We start from the raw sequence: 26983 nt of genomic DNA, 5'->3' as shown, positions 1-26983 counted from the left end.
GGAATTATTTTACTAGTTATTTGACAATGAAAATTTGCATTAGTGTTGTAAACTTGTAATCATATGAGAATACCAAATCCTCCCCTTTATATATTTTTCATTTGTTTCTTTTTAGTTGTAATGATATGCACTATTCATCATTTTACACTTTGACCATGTTTTAATCTTTATATATAATGAAAAATATAGTCAACTAGAGTCTAGTTAGATTTGTCTCTCTAAATACTTCCACAATATAATTTGTTGATCTTCAAAAATATAGCAACGGAAAGACAGAGGAAGTATAATAGAGGTATAGCAGTCCATACACTTTATGAATTTAACTAGTTTCGGGATGTCAATTAATATAGTTCATTAGATTAATTATTTATCAAGAAATAAGAGATTTTTTTGAAAAATGTAAGCTAATAATATATTTAGAATACTTATTAGTACGCATATGGACTACATTAGTAGTAATATTTAAGTTGCCACAATCTTTATTACAGAACAAAATTTTCAAACCCTTTTTGCTTGTAACTCTTGATACAGCAGCCACATAGGATTGTCTATGGCTCAATACTAGCCGAAAGAGATATAATCCTACGTGCGCTAAAGAGTGTCATTGGCTTTTATTTATCGTTATCGCATTGCAAAGTAGATAACCAATAGAAATTGCCTTCTCTGAAATTTGATCGGGTGCTTTGTTGCATGTGATGAAGTAAGTGTCATCATGGGAATAAAAACTTTGCCCCGTGTATAAATGCACATGAGGTTTTATGTAGATATGATTTGGACCCGTGTGTAATACACAAATTCTGCTACGTTTATTAAGTGGTTGTTTTTAGGAAAAAATTGATGGGAACAGATCCAATTATGGGGTTCCATCATTTTCATCCCCAACTAAGGATTATTTTTAGAGGTCCCAACTATACATCATTTTTGCCAAAATTGATCCCAACTGATTGGTTACCTATGTTAACAGGTTAATTTTTTTTAAAAAAAATAAAATTTTTTCTTTCTTTTTCTCTCTCCTACCACCTTCCTCCCTCTCCCACCCCCCTTCCCGCCCCTGCCACCCCTCCCCCTCTTACACCCCTCCCCAACCACCCTTTGGCTATATGCGAACCACCAACACACGACGAGGAACGTCAATGGCGGCGGAACAACTCGATAGCTGCAACGTTAACCATCTTATATCCTTACAAATTCAAAGCTTCCTCCTACAAGCATTACTAAGCGTGATGATTCTACAAATGGACATAAAATAAATAATTTCTAAAATGCTTGTCTTCTAACTAAATTTATTGTCAAACCATGAAGTTCTCTCTTTGTTGATTTTGTTTCAATATTCAGGGTTCTGATATATCCATTATATTTAAATATTTAATAATTTCGGTCCATGAGTGTGTGAATCCACATGTGAGGTCAGTAATAAGTAACCTACAAGCATTTCCTAAGAACTGGTCTAGAATTGTAAATACGGATGTCGATCATTTTGCCGAGTGTATTTTTGACTTTCGAAACATGAATAGAAATCTTTGGTGTTGGTGGACATAAGTCATCTTGGGCGGCCTCTATAATTTGTTGTCAACTTCCTGCAACCTAATTAACCTCCAATTTGCTTTTTACACTTCCAAATGTACTTATATATACGTAAAATGAGCGAAAAGGTCGATTTTCAGTTTAAGATGAAAACTGACCTTAAGCTGAAAACTGAAAATCGACCTTTTTGCTCATTTTATGTTTTTTTTGCTCATTTCATGTTTTTGCTCATTTTGAGAAACTTTTGCTCATTTTAGCAAACTTTCTTTCATTTTACGAAGTTTTTTCTCAGTTTATTTTTTTTGCTCATATTACGAGGTTTTTGCTCATTTTATGTTTTTTTTTTTGCTCATTTTAAGAAACTTTTGCTCATTTTAAGAATTTTTTCTCATTTTATGTTTTTTTGCTCATTTTATATTTTTGTTTATTGTAAGAACTTTTTGCTCATTTTATGCTTTTGCTGATAATTTTAAGAACTTTATGCTCATTTTATGATAAGATTTAGAGAATGTTTTTTCGTGTGTTGTATTACTGCTTCCTCCACTTAAATACATAATACACATTAGACTTAGGCTTTGACCCCAACAATCAATAAACAATAATTGGGCTACACTAATTACAACATTTACAATATTTATGGGATTAACACCCCCCTCCCCTCAAGTTGGAGTATGCAAATCACAAATGCCCAACTTGCCGAGAAGAGCGCCAAGTGCCTTAGTGAGAATATCGGTGCATTGATCGGTGGTAGATACACGAGAAGTAGCAATAAGACCATAACGAGTTGCATCCCGAATATAATGATAGTCAACCTCAATGTGCTTAGTGCGTTTCATGAAAAACTAGATTTTGAGCAATATGCAGCACAGACTGACTATCACAATATAGCTGCATAGGAGAGGAATGATAAACTCCAAGATCCGAGAGCAAAGCTCGGAGCCATTTCAACTATAAGGTTGCGGCAGCCATAGAGCGGTATTCAACTTCGACGGAGGAGCGGGAAACAATATGTTGTTTCTTGGGTTTCCAAGAGATAGGGGAAGAACCAAGAAATACGATCCAACCAGTAAGAGAGCGACAAGTTAAGGGACAACTGGCCCAGTCTGAATCACACCATCCAGACAAGGAAAGATTAAAAGAAGCAAGGAGAAGAATACCTTGTCCGGGGTTACCTTTGAGATACCGGACAATACGAAGAGCAGCGTCCCAATGATCAACACGAGGAGCATGCATGAATTGTGAAAGAATATGAACAGCATAGGCAAGATCAGGACGAGTGAATGACAAGTAGATGAGTCGGGCAACAAGGCAACGATACTTCTCCGGATCATCAAGATAGTCCCCTGTAGCCCAAGCAAGAGTATGATTTTGTTCAATAGGAGTAGAGGTCGGGCAAGCCCCGAGCAATCCGGTCTCAGCAAGAATGTCGAGAGTATATTTCCTCTAGCACAAGTACAGACCCTCGAAACTGCAAGCGACTTCAACACCGAGAAAATCTCTGAGAGCCCCGAGGTCTTTCATTTAGTAAATTGCTAATATGTTAAAAAATTATTCTATTTGATTTGTTTATATTCGGGTTTGGGCTTTGTTAACAATTATGTTATTCATTGTTGATTCTACTTTGTTTTGTTTGATTACTTTTACATTGATAAGCACTTATAGTAGATATTTTAATTTGTTGTTTCTAATTTGTCAACTTTTAATTCAAATGCATTTATTGTTCATATTGCTATATCCCTCATCATTTACTTTAAATTTGATATGCACGATAACTGCATTGTAAAAAGAATTTTGAATTAAAAATATATATTTTGCATTTAAAAGTATTGTTATAAAAAGTGGATCGATAGTTTAGAAAATTTAACAAATATGAGTAATTTAATTGAAAATTTTGCAAATACAACACTAAATAATTACGTGAAGTGATATCAATTATAATAACTGCTTTCAAATTTAAATGTTTATTAATATTTAAAAATTATTTAAAATAGTTAGATAGGTACATATAGGTGTTAGTATTTTGAATAGATGTGATATGTCTAAATTAAAGAACAAATTTTAAAGTACAAATTACACAAGTGAATAACAATATTTTAGATTCCGTGGGAAATTTCTTCTTTGATTCAGGATTCGGCTGCGGAGATCCACAAGTTTCTTGCCGTCTCTATTAATCATTGTTTTAGGGAAGCTAATCAAGCGGCGGATTTTATGGCTCATCGTGGGCATGAGGTTTCTTCGCTTGTGTATAGTTTTTCCTCTTCTAACATTGTTTTCTCTTCCATCATCCGTAAGGATGCTGTAGGCTGGTCTTATCCAAGGGGCTCGTCCTAGGTTTTCTTCTCTTATCTAAAAAATAACAATATTTTAGATATTGATTTACTTTTTTCCAATAGTACATTTTTGCATTAGGGAGATATTTTTCTTAAATAAAACTTTGTAAATATGTTTTTCAAATGAATTATTCCTAGTAATTGAACTTTAATAATGATTTCGCGCGCTAACGTATCTACTAGCCTAGTTTACTTGAACGTTGTAAGTTGAGAGATGATTTGAATCTCCATTGCTGCATTCAATATTAACCTCTTCAACTTCAACTACAGAAGGTAAATTTATCGAATTTCTTGGTTGATTATCTTGGCTTCTCTAAACTTCAATCTTTATCTACTTCCATTAAGTTCGTAAAGTGGCGACAAGCTAAAGCAACAAAGAATTTTAGTGTGTTCGATTACAATAATGCTAAAACGAACTGTTATTGATTTCTTTAAGTTATTAGTAGGGTTTCAGGAATCTAATATTAGGGTTTACTCGATTTTTAGTTGTTAGTGTTGGGAAAACGTTGAAACCCAAAATTAAGCTTCTTTTGGACCTGGGTTTATCTGGGTCTGATCTAGTTTCTACTATCTCAAGAACTCCTGAATTGTTAAATAAACGTTTAGGTTCTGCAATTGATGCATGCTTTTAGGACTGTTTTGGGTAGTGATGAGAATTTTTGGTTCCCAATGTTAAACTGTTGCAAGATGATTATGGCATCCACTTGGTTACATTCTTCAGAACAGTAGTTGTTTTATAGTGAGGACTGATCTGTTTCGAGATATGTTGATTAGGGTTGAAGAACAGTTGGGGCCGGGATTCCTCGAGACTCTACGTGTATGTAAACTTTTCCCTTCTAAATGCTAATATTATACTTCTATCTTTTAGCTGTAGGTTTTACACTAGTTGCAGTTGTTGCTTATGTTACAAGAAAGAGTAGGTCTTTCTAGATACTTATGTGCAATTCGGAATTTGAGTATTGGTTTGGTAAATCTTGAAACTACAGATAGTTGCTTTATCAACTTGTGAAGCCTATAGTACTTCCGTTCTTTTTCTAGTGGCTGCACCCTTGACAACCTGTCATCATTGAGACATTGTAAGTAAAAGAGCTAAATAAGTATGTAGTTTTTCAAACAATGAACCATGGGAAGTTGCAGTTTTGGCGTCTTCTTATACTTGATGATGCTATGTATATCATCTTGAAGTCCTGGTAGGGGTTCACTTCAGATTTTCAGGTAGTAACATCCTCTTTCCCCAAGAGCTCTTTGTTATCTGGTCAAGCCTACTATTTCTGGAGCTGCATTTCCTTGGCTGATAGTAATATTAGTCTTATCCTCGGAGAACTTCCATGTTTACTTCCGAAAGTACTCCGATGGGTGCTTTGGAGCAGCTGCCTTTCCCGAAGGCTCTTAGATCTTCTCTGGGTTAGGTTTGACAAATGGGATTTTAGAGACAGATTTCCCTCTTTATCATGCCGCCTCCTTGACTGTGTTTGAGTTCTTGAAAACGTTTGTACTGCCATCTGAGGAGACAATTCGATTCTAAAGGTTGTTAATATTGTTCTAAGTTAATCAAGCAAGATTTAGGTGTTTGCCTCTGATATTTCCATCAGAATGGTGCCCACCACTCCTGAAAATATGGTTTCCTTGTCTGGGTAACACTCTTACCTATTGAAAATGAACCCATGAAAAGGGTATTAGATAATAGGGATTGTGAAGCTTTGATTGCAGAGCAATTACTAAAGAGTAGAAACTAAGCTAATAGTGATACGTTTTTTTCCTACTGGTTGCACCTTTCACTTTAGTTATTGAGACACTACAACTCAAGTAGCTGAAATGCTGAATTAGTTAAGTAGTTTTGAATCAAGAAAAACACAGTAAGCCTCAGCTTTAACCTCTTGTTATTGTTAATGATGCTGTGGCAACCTCCTATATAGTTGCTATGGAGTGTACTATCTTTAGGTTTCTGGTATCTCGGTCTTCACACATTTTGCTGAGGCTTCTCTACCTTTCATGGACTTGGAGATTTCAGTGTAGTTAACCTTACGACGAATCAGAGATGTCAGAGATCCGGCAACTATAAGACTCAAGTCCTTGCTCTTACTTGTATGAGCACCTCATCACTACCCTTTTATTGAGACTTGCATATCATGTTTTCATGTCTTTGTTTATGCTTATGTTCCGATTAAACATTTAAGCCCTTTCAAATGTTTAGAATTGCAATTGGTTTTGCTGATGGTCTTTTGGAGTGTGATAGAGTATAAATCTATTCCTGGGGCCTCAACCAAAAGCTTAAGCTGATGGTTGAGGCCCCAGGAATAGATTTATACTCTATCATTAAGCTGATGGTTGAGGCCCCAGGAATAGATTTATAATCTATCAGAGTGTACTGTATTGTTTTTTATGAGGACCACAGTTCCTCTAGCGCCTTAACTCCACCAGTAGCTGCTCTTGAACTCATTTTTTCCATATAATAATCATCTTTCGGGGGTTATTTTAGCGTAGTTGAGCCTTGCATTGAATAGGATGATTGGATATTGAAAAAAGGGAAGTGTTCCCATCCTTTGTTTATGTGCTTCTGAGTGCTATTAAGCGTTAAGTTGCACAAATTGGTAGGTGTGCAATGTGTTTATTACTCCCATAATTGATACTTTGTCTTAGAATTCAGCTTTGACCATTAATTTGTTTAAAACTTTAAATATATAGGTTACTTATCTTTATTTGACATCATTCATGCACTTTTTTTTATCTGTATTATAATATTTTCTTCTACAATGTGTTCAAGTTTATTCTTCATAAAGAGTATTCAGTAGAACTTTATTTTTTGGTGCTTTGACTTAGTCATTACTACTTACTACTGCAGAGTGCTCCATAGTTGTGTGTCCCAACTCCCAAGAAGTCCATCTATGCAGTTTATAGAGACTTTGGTTTGCTGATTGCTTTGGGTATGTTATCTTCAACTTAATTTTACTTATTTTCAGAAAAATTAAGAAAAGTCAAAGAAACGTTCATAAAAATCAAGAAAAAGTTCAGAAGAAGTTTGTAAAAGTTAAGAAAGAGTAGAGAGTAGTTGTGCATATTCAGAAAAGTTCAGAAAGTTTAGAAAAATTAAGATTTTTTTTTTGGAGAAGAAAGATAGTTCAGGAAAAATAAATTAAAGTGAAAAGAGATTCCTTGTGTGTAAATGACGACATGAAAAATGAACTTGCATGGGTTAGTTTCTGGTATATCTCATCCTAAATTTTTGTGTGCTGCTTTGTTTTAACTATTAAATGATCTTCCTTCCTTAGCACTCTAAGTTTCCCTAAGACCACTAGTTGGCTTCCTGCCAACAAAGTTTGGTTGAGAAGAAAAATTCTTGTTCTTTGTTACCACTGATAGCACATAGCCTATGTTGGATAAATGAGAAAGCGCGATATTCCTTATTGTTGTTTTCTAATTTGCTGTTAGTAATAATCTATATCAACAATCTTGTTATTTATATGTAATCCTTCTGCCCCAAATAAACTTCATGTATTTCTTTTTGGGTAGTCCACAAAGATATTACCTTAAATAAGAGAATATTTATAGTACACCTGGGTGTACCATGCTCATGGTACACCCAAGACTATTTTTCTCCAAATGAGCAAAATGAGCGAATGAGCAAAACGAACAAATGAGCGATTGAACAAAATGAACAAATGAGCAAACATTTTTACTCATTTATGAAAATGATCAAACACGTTTATTTTAAAATGAGCAAAATGAACAAATGAGTAAATGAGCAAAATGCCCATATGAGCAAATTTGGTATCAAATGAGCAACCGAATTTCTAATTTATTACAAAAATGCCCCTGGGTGTACCATGCTCATGGTACACCCGGGTGTACCATGAGTGAACTCCTTAAATAAATATCTTACCTTACCCAACTCGTATGATGTGAACCCCTATTTACTGTTTCTCGACTCTCACGCTCTGACATTCTTTCTGTACACCTGTGATGTGAGTTACCCAAGCGCTCTTTCAATCAGACTTGTGATTAGTTTTCCACTCTTTACCAAAAAGCATAGAACCGTGCTAAGAATTACTTCCTCTATTTCATAATACTTGCTATGCTGTCCTAAAATGGAAATATCATATACTTGCTACATACCATAAAATAGACATCTTTTTACTCAAACTTCCCAAAATACCCTTAAAGAGTTGGTGGACTCCTACATTCTCCCTTAAAATACCGATACCTTTTGCTTTATAAAAGATTGTTAATTAAAAAAAGTAGTGGTCCCCACTCCCCACTTCTCTCTTTACTTTCTTAAAAGCTCTTCGCTTCTTCTATGTTCCATCTATTATGAAATGGAGGAAGTATAAAACTACGTGTCCCAAGTCTAGCATGAAGTTATCAGAAGATAATGGAGGGAGTATTATGTACTTTTGTAAATATTCTTACAGTTCTGCTTTTACTTTTCAAGAGTGTGCTGGATTTTATCCATGAAAAAGTGAAGGAAATCACTGAGACATACGCAGGACTGGTGAACACATCTGCAAGCTGCTGAGAACTTGGAAAATAAGTAGGAGCAACAATACCTTTAGTCGACTTGTCTCTGATGAAGTGGCAGTCTATTCAACAGGTTTAGTCTTCTCATGTTGAACAGGGTTGGCTGCAATGGGCCAATGGCTAAAGCTGCCTGATTGTCACAGTGAATTGCAGTAGTACCTAGGTTCTTCAGGCCAAGATCCCTGAGTAGTTTTTGAAAGCTGAACTTCTATCTACCAAGCTTGTGTTTTCGCTTATGAACAGGTTAAAGTTTCCGGCTTTGGTGGTTGGTTTCTTACTCTCACTTCATGATCCTGTTCTACCACTTAACATTTATGTAGACGATAAAGTCAGTTTTTGAGGCACCCATTTGAATTGTTAAATGTATAGTTTGCAATCGAGGAATCAATGATGAAGCTGTGAACTTAGCACTTGCTGCTCACAAAGCTGTTGGGAAGTCACGAGCTTTGGACATGTCATCATTGGATAAATTAATTAATAGAAGTTGAGTGTGCTCGAGTGAGCATGTTTTGCTCACCATGGGGAGTGGTGCTTGGAGTTCAAGGTTTCTGGAGCTGCTGTAATCTCCGAGGGGAAACGCTGCTGTAATCAATGATAGGAAACGCTGCTCTTTTTCGCTTGCAAAAATGGAGAAGCCTGGAGGTATAAGCATTTGAAGCAATGCAAATTTTGGGAGTTCACTACATATGACAAGGCAAGCTGACCTTTCCATAAAATGATTCTTGTAAAATGATACATCTGCTTATAGAAATAACAAGAGTTTCTGCACGAGCACTGTTTTATGTTCATCTGGTTTAAGCTTATGAGGTAGTTGCATCATAAGGATCAGAAATATATTGCTTAATTCTCCATGTCCAGAAAGCATAACTCTGTTCAGGAAAAAAAAAAAGGTATTGTACTGCACTATCTCGAATGAACTGGGTTCCGATCAATGAAGACGACCACTAGAATCGTAAGAGAGATGAGCAAATTTCATGTATTGTTTTCTTCGTAATCACAAAATGATAATGTACTGTGACCCTGCGACTATACTATAAGCGTCGAAGCTACCCGTAAAAAGACGATGATGATGCTGATTATATTGTTGGCTTGGACAAAGACATTAAAATGCTGCTAGAAGTATTGCTAGGAGAAGGGAAGACCCAAGTACATGTTGTTTCCATTAAAATACTCCTATCAATTCCACTGCCAATGATGGATCTAACATAGCAATACAGCCACGTAAATTGGCTCTTCATCTTAGGTAACCATAAAAATTTTGTTACTGCAGAGTACTTGATTGATGATATATTTTACAAACTCATATGATCATACCATAATATTCTCATAATGCTATTGATTAATAAGGAAATTTAGACGAAATCGATGGACACTTTAACACGTTTTGTTCTATTTCCGTCCTAGTTCATGGTTTTATATGCATAATTTATTTGCTTTCTTTTCCTCTCCCATTATAGCACCTACATTCCTTCACAAGTTTCAAAATTGAGGTCAATTGTCATGTTGCCAAGATCTTCCATCATGCACTCTGGTGACTCTGCCTATGATCCCAAAGAGATAACAGGTTTGAATAATCTACATCACAATTTTCAGTTGCTTAGATTGTTAAATCTCTGGGGTATTAAGACTCTTGACGGAACTTTACCTACACAAATTGGGAGCTTAGTAAACTTGAGGTATCTTGGGATTCGTGCTTCGAATATTACAGAACTCCCTGAGTCAGTTGGGAAGTTGAGATATCTATTGACTTTAGATTACAGGAATATTGAATCTGATAATAATGTAAAAGTTCCTGATGTCTTGTGCAAGCTTATGCAACTTAGGCATCTATAAGCTTGTTTCCTGGATGTGCATTCCCTTAACCTGCAGGGTGAGACAACTCGACATCTATGCTCATTTGCAGATTCCCGCTCAGCTGCCTCCAGCCCTCTTCAGTTGTCAAACACTCGAGGTCTTGAAGCTCAACGTGTATCTTGATCTTGAACTTCCCTCGTCTGTGTGTCTGCCACACGAAGATGACTCTTTGGCTAGGCTAGTCTCAAGCTATCCATCCCTCGAGCACGTGGATTTATATGGTTGCTGGAATCCTGCTAATCCTATTAAAATTTCTTCATCTTCTCTCCGTAGATAAGCTATGTGCTTTCCAATTTGGTTTGAATGCAAAAGGAGCAAACTTACACTGATGTTCCAAATTTCGAGTACCTATTATACAAGGGCACCTCTGCAATGGGTTACCCAATTGGAGAATCAACTGACATACTTGAAGCTGAAGTTGATACTGCTTTCGTCTGTCATGAGAGGGATATCGAGAATCAAGGCTCGTTAAACTAATTTCAGGTTTCATTCATCCTTTTGTTTGTGATTTAGAATACTAGATTTTCCGTCAATGGACTTGACTGAGCTTTTTGCCGTGGTCCAGGCTTTGAGCCATTGTGATATAGAGCATAAGCTCCCTGTCTTTCGAAACTTGAAACATTTGATGCTTGGTTGTGAATGCCTACATTCACTGGAATAAGCTATTCATATATCTGCTGAGATTTACACCTTTTCTAAAAACACTTACTTCTCCAGGTTAGTGTATTTTCTTCTCTTCCAAAAATTTTGATATATGATTTTGCAAACTATGGTTGTGGTTGTTCTTTATCCTGACTCTACCAGGACTGCTACCCGGCTAGCCCATGATCAGCTTGTGGTACGTTTTCTCACTTGGTTGATGCACTGTATTTTGAAGGGAGAAAATGGGAACTTGAAATGGTTCTCTTAAGTATGCGTCAGTTTTGGAGGAACTGGTTGTATCTTGTTTTACTTCTGTGCCATTGGCTGATAGAAATTTGCTTGAGAGCACATTACAAAACCTGTCAAGAGTTTCAGCTGACTTGTTCGATGACAATCGACTGATTTTGGGATTGATTATATAGACAATCTGGAGCTTAAGGGGTTAGAAGTTAGAACTAAGAAACAGTTTTTGTTCTCTCTTATTTTGCTTCTTTTGAATTCTGGTTGTTTTAAAGTTCAGAGATAGAGTGTGCCTAGAAGAAATGAACTTCGAAAAGTGTGTAGCTACCTATGGCTTTCATTATCGTGGCCTTTTTCAAACTTCTCCGGCCATGTAATAGACATTATGTAATGTCAAAATCCCTCTTCTTTTATAAAACATTTAGGATGGTTCGAATTTACAATAATTTATTGTACACCCAAACTGACTTTACACAAAAATTAACTACATTAAAATAAAACTGAGTATATCATAAGATTGACTAATATCATACAAAAACTGATTATATCATGCAAAAATGACTATACAGAAGGTGATTATATCATACAAAAACTAATTACATCATTTGTCTTTGGGTGTACAATAAGTTATCGACTCTGTTTGGTAACAATAGTTGAGAATAAATTGAAACTGATACGATAAATGTGAAACTGATAATGTGTTGGAACTGATAAGGTAACCGATTAGCTTAACTGTTTGGCAAAGTTAGTTGCTCAAGTTGATAGATCATTTTTTCAAAGTTAGTTATCAAAATTTTTTAAAAAAAAAATCAACAATTTCAGTCACATGATTTTGTAAAAAGGTAAAATTTTTAACTTATTATTTAAGTCATTTTAACCACTTAAAATTTTATTTTAGTTACTCCTCAAACACTACTAATCTTTTTAACACCTAAAATATATTAGCACCTAGGTAAATAAAATATTTTTCCAAACAAATTCATTGTAAATTCCGTCTATTCAAGTTTTTTTTTTTTAGTTTATTAGTAAAGAAGGCGTGAGCTTATTTTTATTTACCAAAATGACGAGAGTGTATATTATTTTCATGATTTTACCAATATAGATTAGTAGCCTTGGGTCTTTGACTTTTAGTTATGTTCTTTTGGACCGAATTAATGAAAATTCATTTCAATTGAGTTCAGATAAATTCAATTCAGTTCAGTTCTGTTCAGACATGTTCAATTCAGTTTATTTCAAGTATATTTCGTTTATTTCGTTTATCCGGTTTAGTTGAGTTCACGCAAATTTAATCGAGTTCAATTTAGTCCAATTCGGTCCAATTTATTTCAGGTTCATTCCGTTCGGTTCTGAGGTTTTACTCCTTCCTAAAACGTTGTTAGTTGGAATAATTTGATTCAAGCAAAGCAATTGACCAAATATAGGTGCAGCTGCAATGGTACCTGGTAATGGCAGCCGATTCCTCTACTTCTTGCTGTCTACCTCTCATTGTCAGCGCCTTCCATCTACATTGTTGTATTCAACATTAAGATCTTTAACTTCAACTTCAACTAAAGAAGGTAAATTGTCGAATTTCTTGGTTGAATTTCTTGGCTTTTCCAAACATCAATCTTTGTCTACTTCTATTAAGCTCGTAAAGTTGCGTCAAGGTAGAGGAGCCAAGAATTTGAATGATTCTTATTTTGATTACGATAATGCTAATTCTGTTATTGATTACTTAAAGTTACTAGGGTTTCATGAATCTAATATTAGGGCTTTACTCAATCGTGAACCTCGAATTTTAGTTCTAGTGTTGCCAAAACGTTAACTAAAGTTAAGCTTCTTTTGGAACTGGTTTTTCTGGTCTGATTAGTTTCTGCTGATCAAGAAATCCTCAATTGATAACTCACCGTTTAGGTCCTGCAATTGATGCTTTTAGGACTGTTTTGGGTAGTGATGAGAATGTGGTTAGTGTTTTAAAGCGAACGCGACGCCGTCGGTTGAGCTTGAAAAAAGCTGCTGAATTTTTGTTCCAATGTTACATTGTTGCAAAATGATTGGCATCCCCTGTGACAAAATCCAGAAGTACATTGTTTCAGCAGAGTAATCCTTTATAGAAGGACTGATTTGTTTCGAGATATGTTGATTAGGGTTGAAGAAGAGTTGGGATTACCGAGACTCTACGATGTTTGTGTATGGAATCCACTTGGTAGCTTACTATACGAAGGAGCAATTGGAGGATAAATTTCGAATATTTAGGAGCTTTGGATGGGATCAATCTGATGTAACCGCACGATCAAGCGCACTATTGCTTGACATCAACACAGGCAAGGATCAAAGAGAGATTGGATTTTTTGATGAATGAGATGGTTACAAACCGATTACTTGACTTCCCAGCCTTGTTGTTTATTGTGGCGTAAAGAAGAATTATGCCAAGACATAAAGTCTTACAGACTTTGAAAGAGAAAGTCATATAAGGATGGATTACTCTTTCTACTGCAGCCTGCTTTTCTGATCCTGCGTTTTTGAAAAGGTTTATTTTGCCATTTGAGGAAGTCCATGAAGTTTATGCTGAACTGACGGGTTCTACAGTTGCGTCGCTCACTGCAGGAAGAGCAATTGGCAATACTAAAGATGTGATCAAATTCTAATGACGCTACGTGTAAGTCAGTACATAAGGTATTGGGCAATATATGAGTTTGACAATTTTATACAATAGCTATGAGTATTCTCCCAATATTATTTTCTTTTTCGAGTAACACTTCATACCTGCTGGTAATTAACCAAGAAAGGCTGTTAGGTAATTGTAGTTGGGAAGGTTTAATTTCAAAGACATTAGTTTTTTGCTTAGGAATGAGTAGATGTTAAGTTCACTGAATTTCATAAAAAAAGAGTAGATTCAGACAGTTTTTCTTGATGGTTTGGGAACCTTTCTAATTGGTAATTATGATTTATGTGGACTGTGAACTATGTTGGATACTTCTTGGGGGGAGTTGGTATCAATCTGGCCCTATTTGTGGTTCTGTTTCCCCTGCTAAATGCTAATATTATGCTTGTATCTTTTAGCGATAGGTAATACACTAGTTGCAGTTGTTACTTATTTTACAAGAAAGAGTAGGTCTTTTAGATGCTTATGTGCAATTCGGAATTTGAGTATCAGTTTGGTAAATCTTGAAACTACAGGTAGTTGCTTTATCAACTTGTAAAGCCTATAGTGTTTCCGTTCTTTTTCTAGTGGCCGCACCCTTGACAACCTGTCATCATTGAGACATTGTAACTAAAAGAGCCAAACAAGTATGTAGTTTTTCAAACAATGAACCATGGGAAGTTGCAGTTTTGGCCTCTTCTTATACTTGATGATGCTATGTATATCATCTTGGAGTTCTGGTAGGGGCTCATGTCAGATTTTCAGGTAGTAACATCTTCTTTCCCCAAGAGCTCTTTGTTATCTGGTCAAGCCTACTATTCTGGAGCTGCATTTCCCTGGCTTATAGTAGTATTAGTCTAATCTTGGGAGAACTTCCATGTTTACTTTCCGAAGTACTGCTATGTGTGCTTTGTAGCAGCTACCTTTCCCGCAACCTCTTAGATCTTCTCTGGGTTAGGTTTGACAAATGGGATTTTAGAGATAGATTTCCATCTTAATTATGCCGCCTCCTTGACCATGTTTAAGTTCTTGAAAACTTTTGTACTGCCATTTGAGGAGACAATTCGATTCTAAAGGTGGTTAACATTGTTCTAAGGTAATCAAGCAAGATTTAGGTGTTTGTCTTTGATATTTCCATCCGAATGGTGCCCACCACTCCTGAGAATATAGTTTCCTTGTCTGAGTAACACTCTTACCTATTGAAAATGAACCCATGAAAAGGGTGTTAGATAATAGGGGTTGTGAAGCTTTGATTGCAGAGCAATTACTAAAGAGTAGAACTTAAGCTATTAGTGATACATTTTGTTTCCTAGTGGTTGCACCTTTCACTTTCAGTTATTATTGAGACACTACAACTCAAGTAGCCGAATTAGTTAAGTAGATTCAAATCATGAAAAACACAGCAAGCTGCAGCTTTAACCTCTTCTTATTGTTAATGATGCTGTGGCAACCTCCTATATAGTTGCTATGGAGTTTACTATCTTTAGGTTTCTAGTATCTCGGTCTTCACACATTTTGCCGAGGCTTCTCTTCCTTTCATGGACTTGGAGATTTCAGTGTAGTTAACCTGATGACGAATCAGAGATGTAAGAGATCCGGCAACTATAAGACTCAAGTCCTTGCTCTTACTTGTATGAGCACCTCATCCCTACCCTTTTATTGAGACTTGCATATCATGTTTTCATGTCTTTATTTATGCTTATGTTCCGATTAAACATTTAAGCCCTTTCAAATGCTCAGAATTGCAATTGGTTTTGCTGATGATCTTTTGGAGTGTACTGTATTGTTTTTTATGAGGACCACAGTTCCTCTAGTGCCTTAACTCCACCAGTAGCTGCTCTTGAACTCATTTTTTTCATATAATAATCATCTTTCGGGGGTTATTTTAGCATAGTTGAGCCTTGCATTGAATAGGATGATTGGATATTGAAAAAAAAGGGAGTGTTCCCATCCTTTGTGTATGTGCTTCTGAGTGCTATTAAGCGTACTATCTTTTAGGTATGGAGCTGCATTTCCTTGGCTTATAGTAGTATTAGTCTTATCTTGGGAGAACTTCCATGTTTACTTTCCGAAGTACTCCAATGGGTGCTTTAACCTCTTCTTATTGTTAATGGAAGTAGCCGAATTAGTTCAGTATTATTAAAGCAGCAAAAACACAGCAAGCTGAAGCTTTAACCTCTTCTTATTGTTAATGATGCTGTGGCAACCTCCTATATAGTTGCTATGGAGTGTACTATCTTTGAGTATCTGGTAGCAGTAGCTCAGTCTTCACACATTTTGCTGAGGCTTCTCTACCTTTCATGGACTTGGGGATTTCATTGTAGTTACCCTTACGAGGAATCAGAGATGTAAGAGATTATCACATCCTTGCTCTCACTTGTATGAGCACCTCATCCCAATCCTTTTATTTGAGACTTGCACATCATGTTTTCATGTCTCTATATATGCTTATATTTCAATAAAAATATTTAAAGGCCTTTCAAGCATTTAAAATGGCAATTGCTTTTGCTGTATGATCTTTAGGAGTGCACTGTATCGTTCTTTGTGAGGGACTGCAGTTCGCGTTTACTCCAGTAGCTGCTCTTGAACTCATATTTTTTCAGAGAACAATTATCTTTCAGTGGTTATATTAACGTAATTGAGCCTTACATTGAATAGAATGATTGAAGATTGAAGAAATGGGAGTGTTCCCTTCCTTTATGTATGTGCTTCCGAGGGTTATTAAGCCTTAAGTTGGTTGGTGTTCGATGTGTTTATTATTCCTTCCATAATTGTTATTTTGTCTTAGAGTTCAGCTATGACCATTAATTTGTTTAATTATATAGGTTATTTATGTTTATCTGACATCATTCATGCACTATTTGTGAATCTTTTATAATCTTGTCTTTTATCTGTGTATGTGTTCAAGTTGATCCTTGATAAAGAGCATTCAGTATAACTTTTATTTTTTGGTGCTTTAACTCAGTCATTACTATTTACTACTTCAGATTGCTGCATAGTTGTGTGTCCCAACTCCTGTCCCAACTCCCAAGAAGTCCATCTATGCAGTTTATAGAAACTTTGTTCTGCTAATTGGTTGATTTGCTTCCCTAGGGAAAATACGCTCTAAAATTTTAGGCCTTGGGGTATGTTCTCGTCAACTTATTTTTTAGTTATTTTCAAAGAAATTAAGAATTGTTCAGAAACACTAAGAAAAGTTAAAAGAAAAGTTTAGAAAATTCAGAATTTCTTTTTAGTGAAAGTGAAGAGTGGGGAGTATCTTTGGAAAATTCAGAAAAGTTCAGAAAGTTAGAGAAAAATTAAGAAAAGTTTTGAAAAAAATAAGATAAGTTCAAAAAAGAAATAAGTTGAAGAGAAAAAAGACCCTTAGTGCCCTAAATTTATGTTCGGTAAATGATTGCATGAAATAATTTGCTAGACATGCTAGTAATTGTAAAATGAGTACTTCATAGTTCATGCTTATTAGCATGTAAAATTGACAAATTTTCGATATTGTGGTGAGATTTTGATGCAAGTCCGGTGAACTTTTATGTCATGTTCAAGTACATGTGCAAATAATTGTAATTCGTCTTATGTAGTTGGAAGTTGGTTTGCTGTCTCGACTTTGTGTTTTCCAGTGGACAAAAGATGGATCACAAGGTGCCTTGCAATTCCTCTCCTCTGTCGAGTTTCTAGTATTGCCCCTTGCTCTCTTTCTCCCTTTGTGAGTACGAGAAAGGAGCGGGGGCAGAAATAAACAACTGGAATCGGTGTTGTGGATTGTTATGTCCTCGGGGCTGATTCCCCACGAAATGTATGTGATGCTATTAAGGTCACTGTTGGTTCTTTAAGTTGAGGTTAATGGTTGAGTTTTCTGATGCAGGCTAATAACTAATTCTTCCTACTTGGCATGGATCCTAATGTGAAGAGACTCTATAGCTTATCATGATGGTCCCCCATGTCGGTAAGAAGTTGCTTTGAGCTATTGAGACTCCTTGAAACTTCTATTATCATGATGGTTCCCCATGTCCAAGCATGTTTATCTCCAAATTCTTGGAGCGAAAATCAAGATTCAAATGAGGTACTAGCAATACTTGAAAGATTATATAGGTGAGTAGCTGATCACAATAAATGAGCTAGTGAAGCTCAACGGATTGACACTCTATGGATGCGAGAGGGTCAAGCTGCAGACCTTCGGACAAGGCCCAAGAAGGTGAGCAGACACATGGTGGTGTTTCTTATAAGATTGAGCAAGGCACGTTACAAGAGTGTGTGCGGAGTGTTGCTCGCGACAATTAGGGATAGAGCTGGAGTCTGTTGTTGAAGTGAAAGCAACTCCAATTAGGAATTTTACCTGTAATGCTCCCCTTAATGTCATGAAAAGAGATGCAACAGGACCTTATACTTGATTATTCTCTATAAACAACACATGTATTGGCATGAGCAAGGGGTTCCTCGGAAACACCCCTTTAGGCAGCTTGCTTCTTATGGAAGTGATCATCTGCTCGTCTCAGGTTGTTCGACATTGTCACTCAAGTTCGCATTTGATAGGTCATCTGTTCCCATCTACGGACTTTGTTGTACTGATTCCTATATGATGTACATTTAAACTAAAATATCATTGTTGAAACTGAAATATCATTGTTGTATTCAACCTCAACCTCTTCAAGCTCAACTCAACCAAACAACCAAACAACCCCTTAAGGAAGGTTAATTGGGTATAGTACAGGGAACTACTCCGCCATTGCTATCCCTAGAATGAAGTATCTAAAATTTCCATTGAAAGCTTAATTTTCATCTACTTGTCATTTACATTCACCCCTTTTTAAGTAGCTCCCCTATTGGGGGGAAAAAAAGTACGACTAAAAAATTGTTTTACAAATAGCATACCTACAAACAAACATAACATACAATACAATCTTAAATGTAAATTATTTGACCAACCATACTACTCCCTCCGTCTTTTCTTATTCTTCCAGGTCTGACTTGGCCCAGGTATCGAGGTGAGCCGGCTTGACTTTTCCCTCTCTCTAGCTTCGGATGATTTTGACGGTTGGTGCAAGGTTAATGGTTGGGGTTGGGGTTCACATTGTAGGGTTTTAGAGGCAAAAAGGAGAAAAAACTCGTTCATCTGCTTCTGCGTCTTCTGCATCTCCCACATATACTCATTAAACTGTTTTTTCTCATTCAGTTTCTCCCTCTCTGCCTGAACACGTTCTCTCTCCAACTGAAGACGCTCTCTCTCCAACTCAGCCCTCTGTCTCTCAAGTTCAACCCTTTGCCTCTCAAGTTCAGCTATTTGCTTGTCATGCAACTCCCTTTGTTGTTGAGATGCTCGGCAGTTTTCTTCCGCACTTCTTTTATCTTCAACTTCAGAAGAACGCAAGGAAGGCATGTGTGAATAAGAGGAGTTGCAAGCACGACCAGTTGACCTCTCATAGAACATAGTGTCACTCATACCCAACCCTCTAACATGTCCCTTCTTCCTCCCACCAACAACCTCCCAGTATACCTCATTGGGATCTTTGTTGATGCCTTTTGCCTTGTACTCCGCAATCTTCCGATTATAGTCCTCCTGAAATGAAACATGAAACATGTGTGAAACTATTTTGCCATGATAACCGAAAAAAAATTCTGCAGAAGATCCAACAAAGTGCCCCCCTAAATGTTGGCAATAATACAAAGTGGTCAAACATATTAGGACAAGAGAGTATGTCCATTATGTTTCAGGTACAGCCTGTTCTTCAACCAACAAATACAACCCAACAAGGCAACAACCATGTATAAGATTGTTCTTTAATTAACAAATATGAAACAAACCCAAACATGACGTATATTGTTTGAGCCTGTTAGCAATAAGCCAATGACCAACATAAGTTCAGTTTTTGATTCCATCACTAACCATGATTTTCTTTGGCTTTTCACCGACTAGCACATTTCCTCGGCCTTCTTCCTCCCTAGAATGTGTCTTAATGTACACATCTGCAGCTGTTGGGAAGACACCTTTCGCTTTTGCCTTTGAGATATAATTAGCGTATTAGTACAATTTTGTGTAAGCTAACACTGCAAGAAAGTAAGAGATGATATCTTCAGATATACTAGTAAGAAAATAAAGAGCCTTTTAAACTCAATTTGACAAAACAGCTTGAAGCAAAAGTGTGAAAGTGCAGGCTTATCACCAAGCAGGGATTGGTCAATTGGCAAGACTCGTAGCTTAGACCTAAGATGTCTTGGGTTCGAATCTTCACAAGTATGGTGAATGGGAGGAACGATCTTTTTTTTTTTTCTCCCCACACTCAAGGACCTGACTCACTAATACTAGACCAAACAACTGTGAGGTCTGGTTCCGGTCCTTCTCCTTGCCATTAAGGAAAAAGAAGTGCAGGCTTATATCCACTGCTATTACTTCAGAACTCTCAAAACAGCTGTACTTGGAAGATGATTGTGAAACTCAAATCCCCCCTATTTCACTCTTGATTTTACTACTTTCTTTTTTTCAAAAAACATTTTGTTATTTAAACCACGTATATCAACCACCTTAATCTCAGAAAAAACAGAAACTCTTCAATTAATCTCCCATTCAAACCACTATTGATTTGCAATAAAAGTTAACAAAGTAATGAATGGTTAAATGAGAAAAATAAAGAGATTTATGGATTTTTGAAGAAGATAAAATGAGACAAGATTAACAAAGAGGGAGATTGAAAACAACACATATGGTGACAAGGAAAAAGAGGGAGAGAAAAGAGAAAAACACAGTTTAAGTTTAACAAGGAAATTTGGTGTGGTACACAGGTAGATTTTTCCAGAATTAATAGAAGGAAATTTCTGAATTGTTTACCTGATTTAGACTCTAGAGTCTCTAGGAAAAATTGTTTCTATTTAAGGGATGTTTGGATAGGGGCTTCAAGAGAGGGAGAGGGAAAGGGAATTGTGTGCCTCTCATGTCCCTTTTTTGTGTGATTGATTCAGTTTTTGCATCACCGTTACCCACTTCTTTAAGGAGTTACCCTAAACTCCTCCATCATGATTCCCCCAACCCCCAAGGGCTTTCGATTTTCCAATTTCCAGTTTTGAGCTCTCGGTCCCTCCCACTAACAGCTTATCATAACTCTTGCTACCAAAGTACCAACTACCATACCATCCAGCATCCAGCCACCAGGCCTCAGTTCCAACACCACCCAACACTATCACAATTAATCCCAATACCATACTACACATTTGCATGCCCAAGACCATCATCAACTGGACCTGCAGAGTCTTGAGCACCCATTACCACCACCATTGCCTCCCAATCAATTTACCCCAATCAACCATGATCCTAAGCACAATCTAATTCGAAATATAAAATCATCATCTATAAAGAACAACCTCACCTTACACAAAGTAACCCGAAGATCAAACTCCACACCATCAAAATTCTGAATCTCCAAATGGCCATAATATTACTAGGCCCAAAACAAGCACTGACCATAGCCTAAATCCTCTGGTGAATTTTGGATGCATCCCTTGAGACTCTGAAACAAGGTCTTTGGCTGTTGAGTTGGACCACCAAAAACAGATTCAGACTATTGAAAAGTGGTGAAACGGTGCTTGTGGACATCATACTATCAACATGACAGAGTCAAGGTGGCTTGCACTAACACAGAGGCAGCAAACAACAACAGTAGAGAGATAATAGAGGATGGTGTTAGGATTAGCTAAGGTGTGATGGAAGTTGGAAGCTGTCGGTGTGCTAAGGTGGTAATGGGAATTGGTGGCTTACCTTTTGAGGTGGTAATGAAAGGTAATAGAGTGAGATTAAACATGCCACGACCAAACACTCACAAAGGTTTTAAAAACCATTTCCTCACTTTAAGCAAGCAAATAAGGAATGGGCCATTTTAATGCCTTCTCTTTTCTTCCCTTTCTCTTTCTTGATTTTTTGTATGAGCCAAGAAGCACCTTAGATAAGTTAATTAGTACATACCAAACGGTCAGCCACCTCGACAGTAGATATTGACCCTTGACAGTGTCCTGGGTGTACATTCCCATCTAATCCACCCCTTTTGTTTCTTTTTGCTTGCTCGGATCTCTTCTTAAAATCTTCTTCTTCTTTCCTTTTCAAAAGCTCAATATGAACCCCTGTAGACATCCAACTAGGCTTCTTCTGAGTAGCTTTGTGAGCCATATCTTTCAATCGTTTCCTAGCCCTCTCATCATAGCTCGATCTAACTTCCCACTCCAACTCTGGCCTCCAAGTAAAGAAATGCTGCAACCAAAGAAAGTTAGGATTAGTTGTAGTAACTTTAAACTTATGTGAACCATACCTATATATGCCCATTAAGATTATAAACCTTGAATTCTCTGAACCAGAGATCCTTGGTTTCCTTTGGAGTCTCTGTCCAATTCCTCCATGGATGGTTGTAGTTGTTCTTTATGGAGTTTGTCACACCTCGGACAACATCAGGCTTGGTGAACCTGTAAAACCGTCGCAAAAGTTGCGGAGCAGAATGCATGAGAAAATGATAGTAATACACTCATACGTTACAACATTTGCTAATCAATTTCTCTACACATTTTTACAACTAGAAGAGTTCACCTCTGACATGTCCGTTCAGATGCTTTTTCTGGTTGTCCAGTAACAAATAGCAAATAATGTAAATCTAACTTCGTTATGACTATGGATTCAACAGCTACTTCCTCAGTCCCATATTTATCTTTTAACATAGCCTTTGACAATGGCAGGCACTTGACGAGTTTTATTAGGAGGTGGGCCAAATAGTAGTTAATAACAAATAAAATTTTGAAAATGGATAGAGGAGAAGTAGCAAGAGAAAGTGAAGGAATTTTGAGAGAAAATGTAGCAAGAAACAGTGTGGGACCCACATCCCCTAGGGGTGTGATATCATTCTAACATAGCTGAAACTCAAAAGTACCCCATCTCCAAAACCAACAAAGAGCTAAACTAAACCAAGAAAACAACATTATCGATATTGTAAACTCAAAGGAAATAGCAGAAGAAGAAAGAAGACTTCAGCCATCCAACTAAAAGCAATGCAAACGATTCTACACAAGAAGCAAAAGTAATTAAAGTATCAAAGTATCATATATATATACTCAAGATTACGACAAGTCATTTAATTAGAAGTTGGAATTTTCATTACCATAACTCTCCAGGAATAAGCTCTTTCTTTCTGGAGCTTGAACCAACGTCATCTATCATCATATCATCAGCACTCGCTTCCGGCGATTGGGTATCAGTCACATCGTCATTGTCAACTAATGGTGGAGCAGAGTAATGCGGCGGAGAAGGTGGGTAGTGTCCACCACCTCGTCTGCAACCAAAACCCCTGCCCTTACCCCTACCCCTCCTTCCACCTCGACCGCGAATAGAAGCCATATCTATCTAATACCAGATGAACATCAGCAATCATCTCATAAAACATTCAATTAAAGCCTGATGTCATGGGCAAAGATGGTCGAAATAACAACTTCATAAGTTCCCCCAATTGCACGTAAGAGCCTCAAAATATTATTAAGTGCCAGCTAAAAAAAAGAAAAGGAAAAGAAAAAAACAGCACATACATAAAAACTACACCAGCCAAACGCATACACATAGAAGCCATGTAAGCGAAATGCATAGATATATTAATATAGTTATTTGAATTCCGTGACACACACAAATGTCAGGTTATACATACAAAAGTACGTAGATTCAAATATAATTCAGGTACTCTCATGTCTTAAATCTTAATATAGTAATATACAAAAGTATACATATAAATAATGAAGTTGTACCCTTTACCTTATTAGTGCCAGATGGACCTTCAAAAACCAAATAGAGAGAAAGAGAGTTTCAGGATATTGCAACTAATCAACGCTAACGCAAAGCAAATTCTTCTTTTTGATGAATACACGGCACTGGCCATTTCTTGTTTACTCGATAAATATTCTCTGAATTTCAAGATGAAAGAACTCACTTTTTTGCAAAATATCAATGTTTTGGAAAGTCCCACAAGTTAACCATAGCACAAAGACAAACCTTGTAGGGTCTAAAATCTGGAAGTGATGAATTGATGATTGAGAATCGATGGCAAAGGAAAACATATTTATCGCATATAACAAAAAACATAACTCATAATGTGAGCAAAAGAAGAAATAAAGTTAATAAAAAAAAGGTTGCTAAAATAATCATATGGGTAACCAGCAAAAGGAATTTACTGGCCAGTTGGTTCAGTCGATCATCCTCTTTTTAGCATGATATTTGAATTTACTGAGCTCTCATTGTGTAATTCGCCCGACCACATAAAGCTAAAGATCATGTTTCTAGTGATAAACAATGGGACAATAATTTTCTGAATTCTTCTTCCCAATATAGTTATGAATATTAAAAGCATTCATTTTCCTTCTGGCCATATCCAAGACCAATTATAGGGGGGTTCATCTTCCGATGGCCATTAAAAATTTACAACCTCATCATTCTCCTAGCAGAATCAATGTCTTGCATATGTCAAGAGAATATGAGCTATAGGTGGCAGAAATTGTAATGGATTTGCTCCGTATTGTATTACTTTTCCGATATATCAATTCCAAATAAAAACAGCACCCCCCCCCCCCTTTTGACTAGTGAGATACACATTTGCTTTCACCTGAGTGGTGTTCTCATGAAATTTACCTTGAGGTATGTCGTAGAGTAAAAAGCATTCAAGATTTTCATTTACTCCAAGTTTAAAAAAGCATTCATCATCTCAGTTCACTATTCAAATACTTACATAGGTACACGCTGGAAATAGTCAATTCAGCAACTTATTGTTCGATTTCTCGTGAAGTCAAATTCTCATTAGTACAAATCAACTGAATGGCTCTCTGGCCTTTGGTTCCACATTAAGGACACAACGAGTATACATACTCTCTTTAAGTTCTATGTTAGTCGACTGAATACTTTCTAATAACTCAGAAGAAGATGCACGCCAGAAGAAAAATACAGATTATTCCTCACTCATAAAAAGGCACACAAACAAAAGATAATAATTCCACCGTTCTAAAACAAGAGCAGCACTTACCATTTCTGGAAGTTTCAAAATGAAGGCAACATTACTTCATTTTGGCATAACTATATCTCTCTCTTCACCACATGGTCCCTCTTATTAATTATCTCTATGTCTCTCAACTTCTTGGTTCGTGTACCTCCCCTCATGTTGCACTTAGAGGAGAAAGTATGATATACTAGCGTATAAGCTAAGGAAATCAAAGTGAGTTATTGCTCGCTCAAGCTCATTTGAACACTACACTTGCAACAAAGGTTTGCCAAAATCGAGAATTTGAAATTAAGAATTCGAAAGGGGTTAGGCAAGTTTTTTTGCTACTTGGTTATTTCATAACGAAACATGAATGCAAGAATATAACATTCGACTTACATTAAAAAAAAAGCTAATATCCCATAGAAGCTAAGCAAGAAGTAGTACTCAACTACACACATGACACAACTATAAGAAACACGCCAAGCAATCAAAAACTATTCAAACGGGAAGATTGAGAACAATTCACAATACCACATATCTTAAATACAAAAGAACTTGTGTGAACATGGTCCACACTAATATTAATGTGGTTCAAAAGCCTTGTCCAACTCTCCAAATATAGTGACCCTTGTTTGTTCATACATTGACCATTTTCAACTTATAGTTATTCATCTTTATACATGCTATTTTCTAACATAATGATTCATTTTTAAAAGAAAATATACTCACCCTTTCTTACACTAATTTACCATGTAATATGTTTCCTTTAGAACATAGTAACATATTTTCTCATATAATCACTCTAAACAACCTATAATTACTGCTCTTTAAATCTATCATATTCTAACTTATTGACCCTTTGTTTTCATATAGTCACATTTATTTACCTAGTTAATCTTCTTTCATATCTACTGTTTTACCAACAAAGTGACCTCTTTTTTTTTTTTTCATATACTTACCATTTCCCACCTAAAACTACACATGCTAGCATCAGGCCCACACTAACATGTCCATTTAAGTTTTTTTTGGTCTTAAAAACTCTAGCAAATTACTGTTGAAATCCACGCATGTATAGCTTAACACCCAATCTCATAAATAAACAACCAATTACCTACTATCTCTTACCATGACAACCCTAATCTCATAAACCAACCATGAAATAACATATAATATCTCAATCAAATGCTCAAAAACTTCTCATATACACACTAATAGCACAAATTATACAGCAATTAACATAAAGATTTAGACTTTATGAGTTATGTTTTTACTTTTTCACAAAGATCCAACAATGGAACTTCAGGTATAAAGTTTGTAAAGAAAGACAGACACCAATTGTGAACAGAGAAAAAGGAAGATGAGATACCAGTTGTTGGCGAGAGTAGTTGCGGCGGTCGCAGATTCCGGCGTCGCGACCGTCGCAGAAGGGGAAATTTTGTGCAACTTGCGGTTCTTTTGATGAAAACTAATGGTAGTTTGGAAAGATTGCGACCGTTGATAAATCAGTCGTTCTATGGTTCTAGTATATAAATAATAAAAAGGATAACATAATAAAGAATAAACTGTTTGTTACCGAACAAGTGAAAGGAAGGATAATTTGATAATTTGATAAATTGGAGATTTGGAGTTGTGTTGGCTTTACCTCGCTCTTTTTTTGTTTGGTAATAATAAGTTTTGTGTTATTTGATTACTTATGAAGTAAAGCTAAATGGAGAACTTGTTCTCTGCTGAACATAGAGGAGGAACTTAATAGGTGAACAAATGTATCATACTCACATGTTTGGTAGATGATACTTCTATGCATCATACATAAGTGGTTTAATTTGCAAACAAAATGTTACTATAATTCGTAAAAGATAAAGTTTACTGCTTTTACACGATAAGAATAAAAGACAATAAGTTATGGGTAACATATTTATACTTATAGGTTATTTACTATTTACTAATGAGTTTAGTCAAAGTATTCACAATATAATTAGGTTTGTTCTTTGATTATGTTACAAAAAATTGGACTCCTTGTTCAGTCTTGACAATGATATAGAAGTTTACGACTATTGGATTTGGAGTAAAGTTTTGCACCAATGTAAAAAATTATGAGAAAGAGGATTCCTTGAAAAGTTGACAATCAATACTCTACCTTATTCTAGTTCAATAATAGAGTCGCTACTTGTTAAGGATAGCTTATTCAATCTCTCTAATTTAACTATCTTTTGTATCGATACTTTGGTAAAGTTGTTGACTTTTTTTCATTCTAATTGAAACTGAGATATTTG

General features: G+C 36.1%; 2 protein-coding genes and 1 long non-coding RNA gene across 9 annotated transcripts; 1 reads left to right on the top strand and 2 right to left on the bottom strand.

Moving 5' to 3' along the window:
* Positions 1-2472: 2472 nt before the first annotated feature.
* LOC125491785 (uncharacterized mitochondrial protein AtMg00810-like) lies at positions 2473-3045 on the bottom strand. Its single transcript, XM_048633870.1, has 2 exons — positions 2985-3045; positions 2473-2867 (listed from the first exon to the last, which is right to left on the bottom strand). The coding sequence occupies exons 1-2, from the start codon at positions 3043-3045 to the stop codon at positions 2473-2475; spliced, it is 456 nt and encodes a 151-aa protein (XP_048489827.1).
* Positions 3046-3974: 929 nt separating this feature from the next.
* Positions 3975-18552, top strand: LOC104898168 (uncharacterized). 5 transcript variants are annotated; one of them, XR_008970291.1, is made up of 8 exons: positions 3975-4127; positions 4629-4671; positions 6697-6778; positions 8284-8612; positions 8739-9612; positions 9827-10706; positions 10789-12661; positions 17307-18552. It is a non-coding gene; the product is annotated as an uncharacterized LOC104898168 (long non-coding RNA). The 5 variants fall into 5 exon arrangements; XR_008970292.1 differs by having other exon boundaries at positions 8284-8634; XR_008970290.1 differs by having other exon boundaries at positions 8339-9612.
* LOC104898169 (uncharacterized) lies at positions 18462-26234 on the bottom strand. 3 transcript variants are annotated; one of them, XM_010685205.4, is made up of 6 exons: positions 26077-26234; positions 22854-23095; positions 22044-22167; positions 21677-21958; positions 19610-19723; positions 18462-19282 (listed from the first exon to the last, which is right to left on the bottom strand). In XM_010685205.4, the coding sequence occupies exons 2-6, from the start codon at positions 23087-23089 to the stop codon at positions 18656-18658; spliced, it is 1383 nt and encodes a 460-aa protein (XP_010683507.1). In that variant the 5' UTR covers positions 23090-23095; positions 26077-26234; the 3' UTR covers positions 18462-18655. The 3 variants fall into 3 exon arrangements, with proteins under 3 accessions (XP_010683507.1, XP_019106245.1, XP_019106243.1); XM_019250700.3 differs by having other exon boundaries at positions 22854-23091; positions 26077-26218; XM_019250698.3 differs by having other exon boundaries at positions 22854-26215.
* Between the last annotated feature and the right edge of the window lie 749 nt (positions 26235-26983).

Source organism: Beta vulgaris, chromosome 7 (assembly GCF_026745355.1).
Source record: "Beta vulgaris subsp. vulgaris cultivar EL10 chromosome 7, EL10.2, whole genome shotgun sequence".
Classification (NCBI taxonomy): domain Eukaryota; kingdom Viridiplantae; phylum Streptophyta; class Magnoliopsida; order Caryophyllales; family Amaranthaceae; genus Beta; species Beta vulgaris.
Note: the sequence above shows the minus strand (reverse complement) of the source record. Positions and strands in the feature narration are given on the sequence as shown.